Source organism: Aspergillus flavus, chromosome 4 (genome assembly GCF_009017415.1).
Source record: "Aspergillus flavus chromosome 4, complete sequence".
Taxonomy (NCBI): domain Eukaryota; kingdom Fungi; phylum Ascomycota; class Eurotiomycetes; order Eurotiales; family Aspergillaceae; genus Aspergillus; species Aspergillus flavus.
In genome coordinates this window covers 2,383,824-2,402,655 of record NC_092405.1, presented here as the reverse complement: position 1 = coordinate 2,402,655, position 18,832 = coordinate 2,383,824, and the positions used below count along the sequence as shown (strand labels likewise).

The following is an 18,832-nucleotide window of genomic DNA, read 5'->3' as shown; positions in this document are numbered from 1 at the left end:
CCTCGATTTGATGGGAATTGTTCAGGTAAGGTAGGTAATTAACGTTATTTGATCGATACACACCCTGTATGTCCAGGTATATTCCATTCCTCTTGGGGATCCATAAATACGATGAGAAGAACACCCAGAATACCGGTTTATTTCCTTTGATTGTGATGTTCTTGTTTTTGGAAATATATATTCATTCTCGTGTTCCTCTTCGGTATCGATTATCATTGTCTGAATTCTTTCCTCCCGGACTGCATCAAATCAGGAATGGGACTGACTGATTCAATGGATTTCTGGGACTACTACTGTGTACTGCAATGACTGTGTGGTGTCTGTTCCACTTTCGCCTACTCAAACGCACTTCAACAATGGTGTCTGCCCAATCTGAATGGAGTACTCCTGCCGGGCCTGTCAGAATCCACTTCTTCCGGCCCACTCTGATAGCACCATGAATTAATCCTCCATGGTACCAATGATGTCTACCGATAATGTCATGTTACTGTCTCGAATAAACCCTTGTACTTCACTGGGAGCTCTGTATATGATTTATTCTCCTTTATACCCTTCTTTTTCTTGTGCGATCCGCTTATTTAGCAAGGATTCACAAACTCAGCCCATCCGCTATGCTGAAGTAGGTTTGAATACATTGTTACCTGACACATACAGATCTGCAACAACCTTGCATTGCAGGATACTGTAGCCAGAGCTGTAACACACCTGGGTACAATGCTCTGATGGTCGATGGCCAAGAAACAAAGGCACCAATTCATTATCTGTTTAGTTTCCGGCAGCCAAGGCTGATTACATCGCACGATACTTTAAGGTGGAGTAACTACACCACTTGTAGCACTGTATACAAAAGGTTTGAAGAACTTGTATGATTAATGCATGACCTTGCGTATGCTTATGCTTTAGAATTCTGTTGGTACTACTACACAGTAGTTATATTCCGAGTCAGACTGCACATGACCTTTCCTTCTGCTGCATTGGTCAGTTGGCCATTGTTTTGCAATACGAGTAAAGACATGACCAACCTTACCTTACAAAATTCGGCAGCCTCATAACAATCTCATTAAGATCCATAAGGTTGACGCTGGCGATTGATGTGGGTTTATTATCTCCGCTTATCCGCGCTACGATAGGAACGATCCCAGTCTATTGACTAACCATGACAATACTTTGGATACAATGAAAAGTTTAATATTCGTTTCATAGGACCATGACTTGTTAAAATATAGATAGTTATCTCTTCCACCATGTATGTCTCCATAAAAACAAAACATTCCCAGTGCTTGACAGAGTAGTATACTCTACATTCCCTCCGGGATAGGTTGTCTCGGATCTTCACAAAAATAGCAATCGGCCAGAGTGGGTCCAATTCTTGGCACCAGTCCTCCAGAGTAGGACAACGATAGGGTCCATCAACCAGGAAGAACAGCAGGTATAGTAATACATAAAATAATTATGGGAAGACAGAGTGTTGTCTTTACATATTGACATCGAATTTTCAGTCAGAATGGTAATCCAGCCATTACTTGTTAATGAATGTCCTACCGAGGTACGTCTTTTTATACCTCGAGATCACTGGCTCAGCTGCGAGGGCGAAACTACCGAACAAGGGAAAGCGGGAGGCTGGTGGTGGTGGAACAGCTGACAAGGGGTGCCTTAGGCATGGGACCAACCAACTGACTTGGACCAACTGCAGCCCAAAGAGACTAAACCAGAAGACAGCCGATCAATCAATTCATTAAATCGTCGAATCCCCAATCAACACCAAAAAGAGGCTGGGATACGTGTGTGTGGGTGTGTTTCTCAGCGAGGGGCCTTTTCCTCCTCTTACATTCACTTTCGCCCAATTTTTGCCCTTCTTTTGTTGCTCCCCACTTGTCTTTTTGGTTCTGTTTCGTCTGTCTCCCTTACACCACACACTCACACTTTCCGAGACAGTCAGTCAGCTTGGCCCCTTCCCTACTACGACACCGGTTCCTTACTCCCTGCATCTGCTGTGTCCCTCTCCCGTTTACCCGCCATCCAATTTACCCTCAATAAAAAGGAAAACCTTCCGACTTGCCACATATACGCACGCGCGCATACACGTTCACATATGCAGTCTGCCTCTAGCGTTTCGTCTCGCACCCAGCGCAGTCCGTCAGCCCAGCATTTTTCTTCGGGCTCCGGAAGCAGTATTGAATCCGCCATGACTTCACAGTCCTCCGCGCCACGCAGTTCATCTAGCTCCGGGCGACCACAATCAAGAAGCTCGGTGGTAAGTTGTGCATTCAATAGTTCACACCGCAAACTCTCACCCTGGCTGTCACCCACGTTGTACCCACAATTATCCCGGCTAATACATGTCTATCTACTCGCCGCAGCCCGATAAGCAGATCTCACAAATTGAAAAAAGCGTCACGCATCTCTTGGTAGCCACGAAGCAACTGCTAGAAACACTGACCCAGTGGTCCCGGAAACAAGCTTCAGAGAACGAGGTATCCGACGTCTACGTGCGGCTAGGTTATGAGTTCAACCTTGCCTGTCGCGCATTTAATGCGATCGGGGTCGACACCTCGGACTTGGGCCCAGTGCCAGACCTTCTCCGGACAATTCTTGAAGACACCCTTAGCCAGGATGCTTCTCCGCAGAGCCTCGACCGCTATCTCCCGCGCATTCGTGACATCATCATCAACCTTCTTCACGGGCTCAAGAAGAAGCAGGCCCGCTTACGTTCGCGGCAGCAGCGAGAGGAAGGTCGGTCATTACCCGGCCGGCAGGCAAGCGCTGGGAGTGTGGCGAGTGGGCAGGCAGCTATGAACCAGGCGTACGAAGAAACGGTTTCCACTGTGTCATCACCGAAACGATCAGGTCGTCGTTATGGAAGTAATGGCTCTCTGGAAGAACCCTCTGGTGCGTCTCGGACCTCACCAGCACCGGGTGACACGCGAGGGGGGAGCTTCTCAGAACGAGAGGCATCACGACGAGAGGCACAGAATATTCTGTCTCAGTCCTCCCAACCCGAAAGCGATTCTACTCCTAAGGCATCCGCACCATCGGTTAATCCGTCTGAATATCCCACCCCTCCTCCACCGCCTCCGAAGCAAGATGATGCCATTGGTGCGCTGCAGAGAAGTGGTGAGCTTGAGAGGCGCGCCTCACGAAGGTTCTCCGCGTATCAGATACAAAAACACCTGGGGACGTCTTCCAGCGGTGTCCCTGTTCTACCGACCCAGCATTCTCCTCTGCCAAATCGTGGTCGCGATGTTCGTGAATCGTTGAATGCTGTTCGTCTACGAGGATCTTATGCCCACGGCCGACAGCGATCGACGAACCGCTTGCAGGAGACCACTACTACCAAAACTGCACCGGCGCAGGCACCTCCGAATGTTCCAAGCATTGAAGAAGAACGTACTAAGTCCCGGGGTGAGGCTTCGGCGCATGTCTCTGCAAAAGACTACCCTATCCCTCAAGACAAAGTTCAGAAACCGCCCGACACAGAAACGATTGATCTACCTCGCCCTCAGGAGGAGCCCTCCCTTGCCGAGGCATTTCAGCCGGTCAAGGAGAGTACATCCGACGCTGTTGCCTCTCCAACAACACCTAAATCGGAACGTCGGCAGCCTCATTCTGTTTCCACCCCTCCCCAGAGCACTCATTTTACTGCCGAACAGCCATCTCCCGGGAAGGAGCTCACCCTGTTCCTACAGTATAAAAGCAAGATCAAGAAATATGTTCTGCCGGAAGGCTTCACTGGCCTGACGATTGGAAGGCTCCAACTGGCTTTCATCGAAAAATTCGCCTGGAACACTCACAATAACGGGGCCGACTTGCCAGAGATCTATATCCAGGATCCCGTCTCGGGTGTCCGCCACGAGCTAGAGGATTTGAACGACGTGAAGGATCGATCCGTTCTCGTGTTAAATGTTGACATCCTTGACGAGGTGAAGAAGCATTTTGACGATGAATTTGGTGGTGTCCGCCGGTTGATTGAAGGTGTCAAGGATGCTTTGAATGGCCAAGAGAGCGTGATGCAGCGAGTGTCCGACCGCCAGATTGAGGCGGCCAAGGAAATGGCTCGTCTTGCTGCGGCACCTCCGGTATCTGTTTCTAGTGCAAAGTCTGGGGGACCTTCTAAAGGTTCAATTGCAGGTAGCGACAGCCAACTTGCAGAACTCCAGAGCCTGAGGCGCGATATTGCCGTGCTGCGACAAACTTACTCCAACTTTCAGTCGGATATCGCAAGTTCGATGAACGCAATCCGCACCAAGGCCAGCGGTGTGAAATCCGCTGCCACTGAAGTATCTTTGCCTTCTTTTGAAGGCGATGCAGGACGCGCGCGCGTTAATTCGGGAAAGAAGGAGCTTGGTGAGGAATCGGAACGCCTTGTGGCCCGTGTTGATGACCTTCAGGATCTGGTGGAGGATCTGCGCAAAGATGTGGTGACTCGAGGAGTTCGGCCGCTGCCGCGCCAACTGGAAAGTGTCGGCAAGGATATCAGTGCTGTAACAAAGGAGATCAAGAAGATGCAGGAATTCCTCAAACGGGAGAAACCGATCTGGACCAAGATTTGGGAGAAAGAGCTACAACTTGTATGCGAGGAACGTGACCAACTCACTATGCAAGAAGACCTTGCGGCCGACCTGCAGGATGATGTAGAAAAGGCCGCCCAGACATTCGCTCTTGTTGAGCAGGCTACCAAGGAACAAACAATGCAGAACAACCCCAGTAACGGGGTCACTCTACGAAACACATCTCGTAATGTGGTCATCGACCCCGCAGTGGACCCCATGAAGGCGAAGGACAGCGTCTTAGGCGAAGTACGTGCGCTGCAACCGAACCACGAATCACGCCTTGAGGCGATTGAACGAGCAGAGAAAGCACGCCAGAAAGAACTAGAGAATCGCCGGATTGGCCTCTTCCAGAAGGAACTCGGAGCATTTGTGGAAGAGGGTAAGCTGAAAAAGAGTGGTGGTGTGGAAGAGACCGAAAGGCTTCGTCGGGCCAAAGATGATCGCATCCGTAGGGAGGTGTGGGAGAGACAGCAAGCTCGAGCAGCAGAGATGGAGAAAGCAGAGGCGGAAGCAGCTGCTGCACAAGCAGACCAAGCTCCTCAAGCAGAGTCTAACCCAACAGATGATGCTGAAGCAAAGGGTGAGGATGGAGCACCAGATACTGGAGAAGAACAGGAACCATCGTCCCCGAAGGGGAAGGAACCTATCTCCGAAGAAGCAGAGAGAACTGAGAGTAAAAAGGAGGAGAGCGAGCCGGCAAAGAATGATGAAGACAAACCGACTCAGCCTGAGGCTTCATGAATCCAAGTACAGTTCGCGATTCCACGCGAACACATTGTCTTTTTTGGCCTTTTATTGTTCATATTACTATGCATTCGTTGTTTGTCCCTCGCTATGTCGATTTCCTTTGAACCGTGGATACTTTCGTGAACTTACCTCTTTCCTTTGTTTTCCTTTTCTTTCTCTTTCTTTCCTTTTCCTTTTTATTTCCCCTGTTCTTTTCATCTTTCAACGTTATCCGGCCTGGACCCGCCTCGCAAAGCATTTGCTTTTGCTCGTGCGCCGGGTCCGGAAGTCACTACTCTGCGTGGTGTACTATAGCCGTTACTTATTCGAGTTGCTGAGGATACCCTGCCACTATTGTGGCTTGTTTATGACCATTGTGATGATACATTGGGGGCGTCGAAGCATATATCCCTTGTTTTTGTATCTGGACCTGCGTTTGACTTCGATGTGACCCATGTTTAGTTGATATATTTCAATGCGAGGCTTGATTAGTAGGATCAATGTTCCATACTTTGGTTTTGGTGCTGTAGTAGGTTACAACACGTCTGCACAGGTTATCATTTTGTTTCCGCTACACCTATGAATTGAAAATTCAGGTCTCGGTGTTCATGAGCGCTTTCACTATTATCCTGTTGTTGTTCTTCATACGTTCGTCCGGTATGATATCTGTTATAGGTGATAAAGACCCCTGGCAACTGTTATACACATTGTATATAGAAAGGGTTAGTTCGCTTTATATATAGAGTTGTTGATAGTACTACGTCCTGAAACTATTGTGAACAGAGATATAACCAGACAAGAAAAGAAAAGAAAAGAAAAACATAAGTTGTTCGCAATCAAATATTACAAGTAATAACTTAGTAATATATAGCATGGCAATGGCAAAACAGTTGAATCCATGATTCTCTCGATCAAACTAGATATCCAATAATCAGCAACTTCCTCGAGCCCGTATACCTCAAAATATATATATATGTATATATATTTTTAGATTTTCCTTCTTTACAGAGAGGTGAGTATGGCCTTTTTGTGACGACGAGGGAATAATTCAAAACAACTATGAGGCCCGTAAAGGAACTAAGAAGAATACTGCGGGTGTTATAGGCCCTGTAGTTTCTATATATTTAGCTACTCTCCGCAGAATAAAAGTTCCTACGCCACGAGAATAAAATTATAGATATTTAAAATAAATTATATTAATAAGATATTTTTTAAGTTATATTTTCTTTTAGGAACTAGACAGCGCGAAGAAAATTCCCATCTTATTCCTTGAATAATCCCTCTATCATAGCTCATACAATAAGCAAGCACCGAAGGAACAGCCAACGGACACATCACAGAAAAGCCAAAAGCAAAGCCACAGTTCCAAAGCTTCCAATATCTCACTGCGACAAGGCGTCCATGTCCATAGTGAATTTCTCCAGGGCTTTCACTCTCTCCTGCAAGATCCTCACGCCTTCCTCATCATGCCGATTAACTTTCATCATATTCTTCACCGAACCAACCACCAACACAAAGGGAGCAGAATCCCTCATCTTACTATGCTGATCCTGTGAAGCCTGAATCTCCCCATCCGACGACGATATAAGATCCAAATGAGCTTCAGCCACGCACTCGGCGTGGTCAAGCATCGTCAGCGCGCGGAGGACCCACGGAGCTGTGGGTTTTTCTTGCTTGGGGTGGGTGACCTTGAATGAGACATCCTTTTTGATAGTCAGGTATAGCCGTAGGAGGTCTGCGTAGTTGGTTGGCTCTGTGGGGTGAGTCTTGGGTGCTGGGGTAACAGTGCCCGAGCCTGGGTCTGTGCTTGGTTGGTTTGGGGATTTTGATGGTGGGGACTGGATCCTTGATTGTGACGTCCAGTTCTGAAGTGTTGATAGGAAGATTGGGTCTTCGGGTTGCAGTGGTGGGAGGATGGTTGGGTATCCGAGTTGCTCCGGTGGGGGTAGGCTAGGGTAGGGTGGGTACCAACCGTCCGTGAAGTTCATATTGAATGGAGGAGGTATGGACATTGGATGAAAGAATGAAAGACGAAAGATATGGGTTATTGTATTGTTGCGGTAGCTAGATGAAGAGGTTGAGGCAGGTGGTACGTGGATTTAGTTAGAAAAGGCAACGATGAGTGGGTGACGAGAGTTGAACATAGTCATGGCCATCATACTTAATGATGCCTTGATATATGATATCACTTCATAATGATAACATGTCTACGTGCTATATAGCCTTAGGGCCTCAGTAGGTGAACCTCATCTATATGGCATATTAGCGTCTAACTCAGAATTGTTGAGCGACATGGGACCATAACCATATCCCCTATAGATACAAAAAGTAGGATCTTCGCCAGGTAGAGTTAGGGTTTGCATCTTGACATCGGCAGAGACCCCGCTGTGGGTCAATGTCAATGCTACCTGAAGATCATCACTCCATGCCTTCTGTCTTGATTAGTGTATTGTAGTAACTCGTATATAGCGAAGACTAGTGATGCTAATACACTAACTGTTAGACTATAAGTTTATTCTGCTTTACAAAGTGCATGGATGCTTTGTTTGGAGATAACCAAGGGTTTGATGTAGTCCATGTAGGACCACCTATGGATATGCTGCATAAGAACCCCAAAATATATCTAATTATTATGCTCTATTAGAAACCATACAAGACTGGAAGATAACTCAAAGACTAACATAACACTCTTCTGAGTGAGAGTGACACAACTCTTGATATGCGAAGCCAACAAGAGAAAAGGAGACAAGTATACGCTTCAGTAAATCATACACTATAGGTGTTTTGGAGGTATGAGTACGCAGTTTGTCCCAAGTTTCCTTCCCGAAAGCCAAGATATGTAGGAATAGTGAACAGGAATGGAGCTTAGACATCCTGGTCGTCTAGACAGAAACCTCGAGCCAGAGACGCAAGTGGAGCATGGCTGACACATTAGGAATGCAGCTGTTCTATTCGGCTCAGGAAAGTTACAATTACTATTAAAGTCATCAGACACTGACTGAAACAGGATCAACGGCCCAACAGAGTTAGGGAGGACCTTGCTCTCCGTTGAGATAGACCGTAAAGTCTTGGTAGCTTAAGGATAAGCCGCAACGCAAATAAGGGATGAACTGTCAACACCTAGTCTGAGCATATATAGCCCATGCATGGCCCCGCAAGCAAGAGAGCAATGCTATACAGTCAACCACCAATCTATCTGACGGTAACCCTAAGACAGTTATGCCTCAGTCCGCCTCTTCACGTGCGCCCAATGCGGCACCGCAACAGAAATATATTGAACTTCGTCCGAAAGATGGTTAGTCCCCATGCTTACCCGGGTTTTTCCAAGCCAGGGTAATCATCTTGGCGTAACTAATAGAGAACTCTTCGTCTTTAGGAGGCGTCTTGATCAAAATCCCCAATAGCCACTCCGATTTCAAGCGCCGAAAGCATGCCGTCTCACAGAAAAACCAACGGGATCGGTTAAAGATTGCCTTCGATCAGATGGCCCATGTGCTTAGTACAAGTGGCATGAACCGTGGGCGAAAAAGGGGACTGTGCACTAAGGTAACACACCATCGGGAGCGAGCTTTGCGAGGTTTTCTCGCAATATGGGTTTAAAATACTGTTGGTTGACACGAGCTAATGGCTTGCGCTGTCACATTAGGTGGAGCTCCTCGAGACCGCAGTGGAGTATATCCAGTACTTACAGACTGAGCTAAGTGAGCATCGAAATGATAAACTGAGCGAGGGGTAAAGTAGAGGGTCGTCAAAGTTCGAAATTGGTCGATGATGTTAGTGATGCGCCGGTTCGTCGGGGATTTCTCTGCTTCTAGCAATGGTACTATACTTAGCCCAGCTAGTTTCTCTTTGGTTATGTCTTCACCCTCGTATTTTAGTTGATTCATGTGCCAGGCAGCTGCAACTGCATCTTCTATGTGGTAATAATATGAGCAGGAGACAAACTGCCAAGAAAGGAAATATCTTAGAGGCACGAAGCATGCTCGACTGCTGCAAGGAGACTGGCCAAAGCGAGTCTTGGAATACCTAACAATAATCTGTGGTTGCCACGCTAAAAGCGATATCTGGGAAAAACCCGGGTCTGGATAGGGTACCACCCCTCATGATCCTTTCCTCGGACAGGGAGTGATAAGTTGCAGCAGTGATCAAGGTTACCTCGAGCGGAACTCAAGTCATGTCACTGCCATATACCGTGGCGGATGCCAAGGATCTGGAACTGGACTGTTGGCGCTATTCATGAGTTCGATCCGAGCCCACGTTCCTCTCTATAGAGCTTTAATTGGCCATACAAGCTTTCGGAGCAAGTGGTGCCAAGGCTATTCATGAGCGGACTGCTTGGCAGTTGAACGATGTGCTGCCAAGAGTATCGGAGCATCCAAAACCCATCAGTTGACTTTCAGCGTCCGAAATTAATAGGAAATTATCCCTAGCCTTGGATCTGGTTCTCTCACGTTGAGGCCAATTCGCGAATGAATGGACTGACCTCGCCTAATGTTACATGGAGGGTGGGCGGATGCTGTCAAAGAGTATGGAAACGCTGGGCAATCGTATTAGGGTTTGGCCTAGGTTTCTTATCCTACTTCTCGCCCGTAAGAAATCGCCAATGGTATATAAAAGAGCCTTGCACACCCCTCTGCTTGTGGGGAAAAACGGACTACGGTGCTGGAATATCTGTAGCTTGACTCAAGACCAGTTGCTTCGTGGCTTCAAGCCTCTGTCAGGATGGCCCTTCACCAGTTCGACTACATCTTTGCTCTCGGCACCATTTTTGCCTTCCTAGATGCTTGGAATATTGGCGCCAATGATGTTGCCAACTCTTGGGCGACCTCCGTCTCATCGCGATCTCTGAAGTATTGGCAGGCCATGATTCTTGCCTCCATCATGGAATTCTGTGGGAGGTACGGACCACTCCACTATCCTTTCTAGCCAGCTATATGGAGGATTCTATATGCTAACCCCGAGACCTAGTATTGGAGTGGGCGCCCGTGTTGCAGAAACTATCCGGACGAAGGTTGTCGACGTCGATCTCTTTAAGGAGGATCCCTCTATGCTTATGCTGGGGATGTTATGTGCGGTCATGGGCTCCTCCATCTACCTTACCATAGCGACGAAATTTGGAATGCCTGTTTCGACCACGCACTCCATCATGGGTGGTGTTATTGGAATGGGTATTGCGTCGGTTGGGGCGAATGGTGTTTCGTGGTGGGGAGGTAATATCAACTCTGGTGTTGTTCAGGTGTTCCTGGCATGGGTCATTGCCCCCTTTATGTCGGGTGCCTTTGGTGCCATCGTCTTCCTCATCACCAAGTATGGAGTGATGCTGCGGAGCAATTCAGTCCGGAATGCTTTCATTGCCATTCCTATCTACTTTGGCATTACGTCTGCTCTCCTCACCAGTGAGTCGCGCACCCGGAACTGCATGAACATTCGCTTACCAGTATAATAGTGCTTATTGTGTGGAAGGGTGGGTCGAGCCGGATTAGCCTCAATGACGCAGAGACTGTTGGTGTGATTATTGGGGTTGGCGCCGCCGTCGCCTTGATTGTCACCATTTTCTTCCTGCCCTGGCTGTACCGAAGGTTGCTGAAGGAGGATTGGCAACTTCAATGGTATCACCTCTTCCTTGGCCCTCTTGTTCTACGTCGTGGGGAAGTTCCTCCTCCTCCGGAAGGGTACTCAATCGTACAAGATTTCTACAGTGGCCATAAGACTATGGAGCAGCTCCAGGCGGAGCGAGCTGCGACTCAAGAAAACCGACCTTCTGACCTAGAGAACGAAGGCGAGCTAGTCAAAGAGAGCCAGAACACTTCATCCGAGGCTTTGAAGTCCGGGACACCTAGCGATGCACCTTCAGTGGCGCCAAAGCCAGAATTTTCAATAATTGGCCCTCGACCGGAAGGAAAGGGGTTCTTTCACCCAGCTATGCTCTTCTGGCAGTTCAAGCGATTCTTCTTTCGTGGAATCGAGCAAGATGTAGTCGGCTTGCAAAAGAAGAAGAATATCCTTACCGGCGACATCGAAATGACCCATGCCCACGCCAAACATTATGATAACAGAACTGAGTACATGTACTCCTTCCTGCAGGTGCTGACAGCATCCACTGCTTCTTTTACCCATGGTGCCAATGATGTGTCCAAGTATGTTTCCTAACTTGGCTGACTATCAACTGTGCTAACTAGTATAGTGCTATTGGTCCATATGCCACGATTTATGACATTTGGCAATCTGGAAAGCTCAACTCCAAGAGTCCTGTCCCTTACTGGATTTTGTAAGTACTATACACCATGCTACCGTGACCAACTAAATACTTATCCCTATAGGGCCTTTGGAGGTGCTGCTATCGCCATTGGTATCTGGACCTACGGCTACAATATCATGCGAAATCTCGGTAATAGGATCACGCTTCACTCCCCTTCCCGTGGTTTTTCTATGGAACTTGGCTCTGCTATTACTATCATCACGGCGACCAGGCTCAGTAAGTCCATCGTATTCTATGAAGTGAAGATATCCGACGACTAATAATCTGCAGAGCTTCCGGTCTCCACAACGCAATGTATCTCGGGTGCAACCGTTGGTGTTGGTCTCTGTAGTGGAACCTGGCGTACCATCAATTGGCGCATGATTCTGTGGATCTACTTCGGCTGGGTTATTACTCTGCCCATAACTGGTATTATCTCTGGATGTCTTATGGGCATTATCATTAATGCCCCTCGGTGGGGAATGGGCGTCTAAGTATTACATTTACACATAAGTGAGTCGTTGGGGTTGAAACATTGCCGCTGTTCACGCACCTAGAGCACCCGAACAATATAGCTATATAATAATACACTGTTAATTACGTCTAGAATATGAGGACCTATGGAATGGATGCTGAAAATGAACACTATTAGAGTGGGTTGGGTGGGTTGAAACTGACCTAGAAAGCTCGGTACCCTGAACAGTGTACAATAATAAAAGGTATTCCTTTTTTTGGTTCGTTGATAAAAGAACGAAGATAGGGACATAGACACCATGGCCTAGGCATTCATATGACCTAAGGTAACTGGAAAATAACGTCTCAAAATAGCTATTCTATAACAGGGTTCCAATCCTCTGATCATATACCATGATCCATATCCTATTCCAGGTCGGCTTATTCCTCATCCTCCTTCTCCTCCTCCTCCTCCTCATCATCATCATAAGAAAGACCCGCCGGGGCCATGATCCTCAATCATGGATTCCTCCTCGCTTCGACGGATCTATACTAGTATGTGGAGCTTAGCGCATTAGATCCATGTAGATCCATCGCTGCGGATAGTTTCTGTTATTAGCTGCTTGAGCTTTGATCACTTAAGAAACTTACCTATAGTAGTGATGAACCCATTGATCTGGCGGGATCTTCTGTCAAGGGAGAGTCTCGACGCCACTCAGTAACAGAAGCGGGCTATTAACGTATATCACCTTTACGCTGTCACTCCTCCTGGGGGTCTATCAATTCATAGCTTCTCTGACTGGCGCCTGGTCGTCCAAAATAACTGACAGACGACAACAATCAAGGGAACAAGAATCAATAATATCAGCGACACGCTAGAAAAGAATATTGTTACTAGAGCAAGCCTTAGAATATGACTTGCATTTTTTCTAGTGCCCCCGTGCTAGCCCCTCCGAGGCTGAGGAGGCTGCCCCTGGGAACCGCGAGCATGAGTTGCATTGAGGCTAGTATAAGGGATATGCCAGCGAACAAGAAAAACAGTGGCACTAAGGCGCGTCGCATGTAGGGCACCGTAGACCAGTGAGGTTCGGGGTAGAACCGGCAATTCTCACCACTTCTGCGGCCGAGGATGTCCAGGACCTAGTTCAGTCGCGTGAGGCGAAGCTGGGTATACAAATACCTTTTTGCCACATCACCATCATCGACGCTGCGAAACAATGCAATAAACCTCGACCATTTGGGCCACTTAGTATCCTCTGGGATGAGCTGATGTTCTTTCGCGAGTCACAGGTCTGACCGATGTTGGATTAGGAAAGAGTGTGATTATAGAAACCCTAATGCTACCGCCCGCTATGAGTCTGATACACATGCGTGATGGTTTCACTTATCACACGTCCGAGGGCGACAATAGGCACGGTATTATGGGAGATTCAGAAGACAGGAAAAGTCTCTAGATGTCGTAATTTAATAGGCACTGTGGTATTGGCTTTATAAATATCCTCTTTTCTTGCCAGATAAGATGCAGTTTGGATCTTCTGCCGGCAGGATATCTCTACCCTTGATGACCTGACACGAAGGGCATCGATAAGTCGCTCGGCAATGAGGGCATCTGAATCACTAAAGGGGACAGCGGCAACCGGGGTTAGCTTACAATATATTACTCTAGCTATTCAACTGCAGAGCTGTATCTCGTGAGCTCATCTAACTCGAGGCAGTTTGTAGAGACTCATTGTGATCTTCCGGATGAAATATACCCGGAATTTACTAAAAAGAGATATCTATCTCACATAGCTTAAGCACTAGGGCTCATCTGGCATCGGTACTTTTCGATCGAGGCAGTTGGAAAAGGGCCGAGGAGCTGCTAATTCCTCCCCATGAATGGCAGGAGAGGTTGGCTGGTGTGGTCTATCCGCTAGTTATACTGAGTATGGAACACTTTGCCGCGAGTCTATCACAACAGCGTCGACTGGCAGATGCCGAGGAATGTCTTGCGTATGTGTTGGAGACTAAGAGGAGGGTATATGGCCCCGAAGATCCACAAACACTCGAGACAATGGTTGCTCTAGGGTCCATATTTACCAAGGAGGGTCGTTACGCAGAGGCCGAAGTGATGACTGCAGATGCCCTGGAAATGCAAAAGAAGGTTTTTGGCAGGAACACCCAAATACATTAACCAGCATGAACAGTCTGGCCTCAATATTCTACCATCAGGAACGACTGACCGATGCTCTGGAGATGACGGTGAATGTCATGGAAACGCAGAAAAGGGTACTCGGGGCAGAGCATCCAAAAATGATAAGAACAATGTATAACTTGGCGCTCATATTATTTTCTCAAGGCCAACAAACAGAGGGACAAAGGTTGCTTGCCCATGTCGTTGAGATGGAAAGGAAATTGTTTGGCGAAGGGCATCCTGAAATCATCGCTGGCATGAAAGACTTAATATTCATGTTCACGACACAAGGTCGGTGGTTGGATGCTGATGAACTCCTCACGAGGGTGTTTGGCTCTGACAGTTCGGATGACCTGGCTTTCATCAGGGAGCAGTATAAAAGATACTGCGTTTAGATGCGATTAAAATAAAGCTGTAAGTATCATACAGCGTGTTCCGAGGACAATGTAAAACAATATAAAATCTCGATATCCATGTATTTAGTCAACTCCATGTAATCTCCTGGGCCTCGGTCATACGTCGAGACCTATTCTAAAATCTCTATTCTATACGCGCAACAATTCAGAACAAAAGCCAAGCAAAAGTCTAATAAAAAAAGACAAAATAAAAAGACACATCGATCCTCTAAGCACCCGTCCTCTCTAAGAACTCCTTAACACGCCTAAACATCTCTGGTGGATTGGAATACATAGGAAAATGCCCACTATACGGAATCTCGGCCAACTCAACGTTGCCCTCCTTCAACTTCGGCAAGTACGACAAAGAGGCGTTCTGCACACCATACATAAACATGCAGGGAAAGGGGAATCCCAAAAACAACGCAAGCAAGTCATTATTATCCGTAAGCTCAACCATGGTAGACAAAATCCCATAAGTAACATGGGGACTAACCTTGCGTCTTAAATTAGACGCATAGATGGCATTAGAGAAGGCGGGGGCCCGCCTCGCCCTCTCGGTAAATTCACGGAAAAATACCTCCGCATCATCAGCGGGGAAGAGGAAGACCTGACGACTGAGAAAGCAGTCCTCGGGGGCGAGATTGCCCTTGATATTAATGAAGCTGAGGACGCGGTCTGGGATCTCAGATGCGAGTAAGAGGGCGGTTAGTCCGCCCATTGAGTGGCCTGAGAGGTGGAATGTGGTGACGCCGTAGTGCTCGAGAAGGGCTTTGGCTGTTTTGACCAGGAATGGGATGTTCACTTTGCTGAGGTCGGAGCAGGTCGTGTCGCCACAGCCGGGGGCGTCGTATAGAATAAGTCCATATTCGCTGAGATGGGGGAGATAGGCGAAGTCGTTGAATTCTTCCTTTGAGGAGCCGAAGCCGTGGAGGAAGACGAATGGTGGACGGGTGCCTTTCTTGTAGATTGTAGAGAGTTCGAGACTGACGCCGTCGACTTGTAGTTTTACCTTCTCGTAGGAAGGGGCGTTGTCTAGCGAGAAGGTGGCGACGTTTTTCATCCTGCGGAATATTAATGTGATTAAGTCTCCGCAATGCTGTACAGGGTGTGCCTTCAATCAGGGCCTACAGCGGAAGAGTCGATATGTTTCTGGGTTCTATCTATACATATTTATATGAGTTGATTGCCCGTGAAAAATATGAGTCAATTTGCCTCCAGCAAGCATGCCGTCGGCGTGTCGGAACTTGGCCGACATCTGCTCTGTTGCCGGTGAGGATGCTGACGGAATCCCGCAGCAGTAAGCTCTCCACTAGCCCTAATCGGTTCGGCATAATTTCATCTACCCGATCGGTCAGGAAGTATGTTAAAGGTATATAGAGACTGGGCATGGTTAGGACAATGCAGGATTATACGTTGCGGGGTAACATTGGTCTTCTAAAAACTTCATTTCAGCTCGAAAGAAACTCTAGCATTCTTTGGGAAAAGCCTTAAAAAGTTAAGCTGTATACAAACAACCTACGGATGGGTTCAATCAGCCGGTCAGTCAAACAAATACTTCGCAACCACAGCCAGCTTCTACATAGACAGCAGTTATCTCTTACTCGGAACTTTGTAAACGCTGCATCCAGAAAAATGTCTGCCCAATACCTCGACGTGCCCGTCCTTCCTACGGATGTTGCCTTTGGCTTGCTAGCCGATTTCGATGCCGACCAAGACCCAAAGAAAGTCTCCTTAATTGCTGGAGCCTATCGGGATGAAAAGGGCCTACCTTGGATCCTTCCCAGCGTGAAACAAGTAAGTAAGATGTGACGGACGTGACAGCGTGCCATTATCCCGCATGTCCGACGGTTGCTAACACAAGGCTAGGCGAAAGAGCGCATTGCAGCCGACCCAAGATCGCATCATGAGTATCTTGATATTGCAGGGTCCCCTGTATTTTTGAATATTGCCAGGTCCCTCGTATTTGGAACCGAGCTAGCTGAAAGCTGGAACGTCGCAAGCATCCAAGCTGTGTCTGGTACCGGAGCAAATCATCTGGGTGCTTCATTTCTTGCCAAGCACTTGAAACCCCAGCATGTCTTTATCCCGGACCCTACCTGGGTAAACCACAAAACGGTCTGGGCTGTGGCAGCCCCTGAAGTGGCTCAGAGAGAGTACCCATACTACGATCCAAAGACGCGGTCCATTAAGTTCGCCGATATGCTTTCGACACTGGACATAGACGCACAGCCGAACGACGTGGTCATCCTTCAAGCATGTGCCCATAATCCCACAGGTCTGGACCTAACTCGGGACCAATGGAAGCAGCTAGCAGACTTAGCTTTGAAGAAGAAGCTGTTCGTCTTGTTTGACAGTGCCTACCAAGGCTTCGCAACTGGAAATGTAGAAGACGACGCATGGTCAGTGCGGTATTTCACCGAGCATCTTCTATCGAGCCCAGACCCTGATCAAAGGATTCCCGGACTATGCGTTGCACAGTCTTTCTCCAAGAACTTTGGACTTTACGGTGAACGGGTGGGCGCATTGCATTTAGTCGCCCCATCGGACGTTTCCATACAAGGAGCCAAATCTCAACTGTCACTGATTGCGCGAGCAGAATATTCTAATCCGCCTCGATTTGGTGCTCAGATTGTTCAAACTGTCCTCACGGATCCAAGGCTCAGAGAGCAATGGCAGCAGGATTTGAACACCATGAGCTCGCGCATAATGGGCATGCGGAAGCAACTGCGGACGAGGCTGGAAGACCTTGCCACCCCTGGAGATTGGTCTCACATTGAGTCCCAGATTGGGATGTTTAGTTATACAGGGTTGAGTAAGGAGCATGTTAATAAGCTGAAGGAGGAGTATCATATCTATCTAATGCCCTCTGGACGGGCTAGTCTCTGCGGGCTGAATGAGGGGAATGTTGACTATGTCGCGAGGTGCATCTCCAAGGTAGTGAAGGAGGTCTGATGATATATGTCGTTATGAAAGACTCGTGTTAGACTGCTATGCAATGAGACGATATGCTATATATGATTTCTTTCACTAAACTGGAAGTTATGGTCGTATAGCTCCTGATTTGGGTTTTGTATTTCTCTTTAATTCTATTCAAATAAAGTTTGAACAGGGCTTGTCAGTGGGTCTGGTCCGAGTATTCTCTATTACTAGATTAAAAGATACACTGAGTGTCACTAATCACCTTTATCGGTATCCTCTTCTTCCGTACAAATCTGGAATAGGAAAGCAGAGGTTCTGCATAGAAGGAGCAGGGTGTTTCAGGAAACCTATTAAGTATTGCAGTATATCGTCTACCAAGTTTCCTCCTGGTATAGTACACATATACACCCATACAACTAACATATACTATCACAGAGATAATTGCAACACTCCATAACAACAGCACAGATCCAAAAATAGGAGTCTAGCTCCTGAGGCCAGAAATAGTCAAAGACAAGAAAGACCCTAGTCTACCTAGCCACATCCCTTAGCAAGTTAACATATTGAATATAGAGATGTTTACCGATTAAATTCCAGACATACCTCAGTATTTTAATAAATACACATCATCAGAAAAGCCGCTTCTTGTGAATCCTTGCCCTTTGGCTCCCTGTGATAATGACCTAACTAAGGGATAGGGGTTGTCCTTCTCATCCAGCTATCGAAAGAGCCCAACAGATAGAGCAGCGGGATCTGCTTCTTGGAAAAAACTAGCAAATTTATTCTTGTTTACAGATCGGGAGAACGGGGTTTGAACTATTATTACGTCTCAGATTCTTCCATATAGAGGTACGTATTGATTAGGTTATAGAAGACAATAGCTTGCTAATTATTATATCTATAAATTTCCAGGCATTGGGATGTATGGAGGAAGTGGAGAAGATGATATATAACAAGGTAGAATCTGGAAAGATATAAATAAGAACATTGTCCTTGATAGAGGCAGTCCAGGGAAACACTTAATAAATATATAGAGATTTAAGTTATTTTCAAGCGCGGTATAAACCTATTCACTATTTAGTCTATACATATCTATATTGCCATATCCTTATTTCAGCGTTTGAGATTCTCCCAACATATGATTGTTTCATTCTATCCATTCATCACCATCATAGTAGTTGGCAATGATCAATACGAGAAGTAGTAGAACCGGGGAACAAGCGAAAGGGTTGTTGCTTGCCTCGAGGACAGCTTGATGTGCGGCATAGCGGGTGAAGACCTTTTACATGGAGATCATTGTGAGATTGATGGTTTTTGTGGCAGTCTAGACGAAGTAGAAAGAAAGAGTGACTTCAATATTCCCCAGATCCCTAGA

At 47.1% G+C, this 18,832-nt stretch overlaps 7 protein-coding genes across 7 annotated transcripts; 5 read left to right on the top strand and 2 right to left on the bottom strand.

Moving 5' to 3' along the window:
- Positions 1 to 1,694: 1,694 nt before the first annotated feature.
- On the top strand, positions 1,695 to 6,123 carry F9C07_2157594 (actin interacting protein 3-domain-containing protein). Its single transcript, XM_041285912.2, has 2 exons — positions 1,695 to 2,254; positions 2,361 to 6,123. The coding sequence occupies exons 1-2, from the start codon at positions 2,093 to 2,095 to the stop codon at positions 5,289 to 5,291; spliced, it is 3,093 nt and encodes a 1,030-aa protein (XP_041146296.2). The 5' UTR covers positions 1,695 to 2,092; the 3' UTR covers positions 5,292 to 6,123.
- Positions 6,124 to 6,448: 325 nt separating this feature from the next.
- On the bottom strand, positions 6,449 to 7,651 carry F9C07_1539974 (uncharacterized protein). Its single transcript, XM_041285907.2, has one exon. It carries the CDS (start codon positions 7,286 to 7,288, stop codon positions 6,659 to 6,661), a length of 630 nt encoding a protein of 209 aa, XP_041146295.2. The 5' UTR covers positions 7,289 to 7,651; the 3' UTR covers positions 6,449 to 6,658.
- A 701-nt stretch (positions 7,652 to 8,352) lies between these two features.
- Positions 8,353 to 8,961, top strand: F9C07_1539955 (uncharacterized protein). Its single transcript, XM_071508198.1, has 2 exons — positions 8,353 to 8,571; positions 8,653 to 8,961. Exons 1-2 carry the CDS (start codon positions 8,496 to 8,498, stop codon positions 8,874 to 8,876), a joined length of 300 nt encoding a protein of 99 aa, XP_071366468.1. The 5' UTR covers positions 8,353 to 8,495; the 3' UTR covers positions 8,877 to 8,961.
- Positions 8,962 to 9,914: 953 nt separating this feature from the next.
- Positions 9,915 to 12,145, top strand: F9C07_2157586 (phosphate transporter). The gene is made up of 6 exons (XM_041292023.2): positions 9,915 to 10,174; positions 10,245 to 10,672; positions 10,723 to 11,413; positions 11,461 to 11,544; positions 11,597 to 11,751; positions 11,806 to 12,145. The coding sequence occupies exons 1-6, from the start codon at positions 9,999 to 10,001 to the stop codon at positions 12,006 to 12,008; spliced, it is 1,737 nt and encodes a 578-aa protein (XP_041146294.1). The 5' UTR covers positions 9,915 to 9,998; the 3' UTR covers positions 12,009 to 12,145.
- Positions 12,146 to 13,712: 1,567 nt separating this feature from the next.
- F9C07_2157584 (uncharacterized protein) lies at positions 13,713 to 14,191 on the top strand. The gene has a single exon (XM_071509273.1). The coding sequence runs from the start codon at positions 13,895 to 13,897 to the stop codon at positions 14,138 to 14,140; it is 246 nt and encodes an 81-aa protein (XP_071366467.1). The 5' UTR covers positions 13,713 to 13,894; the 3' UTR covers positions 14,141 to 14,191.
- A 247-nt stretch (positions 14,192 to 14,438) lies between these two features.
- On the bottom strand, positions 14,439 to 15,968 carry F9C07_1539912 (Alpha/Beta hydrolase protein). The gene has a single exon (XM_041285895.2). It carries the CDS (start codon positions 15,596 to 15,598, stop codon positions 14,765 to 14,767), a length of 834 nt encoding a protein of 277 aa, XP_041146293.1. The 5' UTR covers positions 15,599 to 15,968; the 3' UTR covers positions 14,439 to 14,764.
- Positions 15,969 to 16,170: 202 nt separating this feature from the next.
- F9C07_2256833 (aspartate aminotransferase/Glutamic oxaloacetic transaminase) lies at positions 16,171 to 17,490 on the top strand (the record flags this gene model as incomplete). The annotated part of the gene is made up of 2 exons (XM_041285902.1): positions 16,171 to 16,332; positions 16,405 to 17,490. The coding sequence occupies 2 exons, from the start codon at positions 16,171 to 16,173 to the stop codon at positions 17,488 to 17,490; spliced, it is 1,248 nt and encodes a 415-aa protein (XP_041146292.1).
- Between the last annotated feature and the right edge of the window lie 1,342 nt (positions 17,491 to 18,832).

Bases quoted from the DNA above. Each gene is read 5' to 3' on its own strand.
- F9C07_1539912 (XM_041285895.2), bottom strand. From the start codon at position 15,598: ATGAAAAACGTCGCCACCTTCTCGCTAGACAACGCCCCTTCCTACGAG.
- F9C07_1539974 (XM_041285907.2), bottom strand. From the start codon at position 7,288: ATGTCCATACCTCCTCCATTCAATATGAACTTCACGGACGGTTGGTAC.
- F9C07_2157586 (XM_041292023.2), top strand. From the start codon at position 9,999: ATGGCCCTTCACCAGTTCGACTACATCTTTGCTCTCGGCACCATTTTT. The intron at 10,673-10,722 runs GTGAGTCGCGCA...CCAGTATAATAG, and splicing joins TACGTCTGCTCTCCTCACCA to TGCTTATTGTGTGGAAGGGT. The intron at 11,545-11,596 runs GTAAGTACTATA...TTATCCCTATAG, and splicing joins CCTGTCCCTTACTGGATTTT to GGCCTTTGGAGGTGCTGCTA.
- F9C07_2157594 (XM_041285912.2), top strand. From the start codon at position 2,093: ATGCAGTCTGCCTCTAGCGTTTCGTCTCGCACCCAGCGCAGTCCGTCA. The intron at 2,255-2,360 runs GTAAGTTGTGCA...TACTCGCCGCAG, and splicing joins CACAATCAAGAAGCTCGGTG to CCCGATAAGCAGATCTCACA.
- F9C07_2157584 (XM_071509273.1), top strand. From the start codon at position 13,895: ATGGAACACTTTGCCGCGAGTCTATCACAACAGCGTCGACTGGCAGAT.
- F9C07_1539955 (XM_071508198.1), top strand. From the start codon at position 8,496: ATGCCTCAGTCCGCCTCTTCACGTGCGCCCAATGCGGCACCGCAACAG. The intron at 8,572-8,652 runs GTTAGTCCCCAT...CTTCGTCTTTAG, and splicing joins TGAACTTCGTCCGAAAGATG to GAGGCGTCTTGATCAAAATC.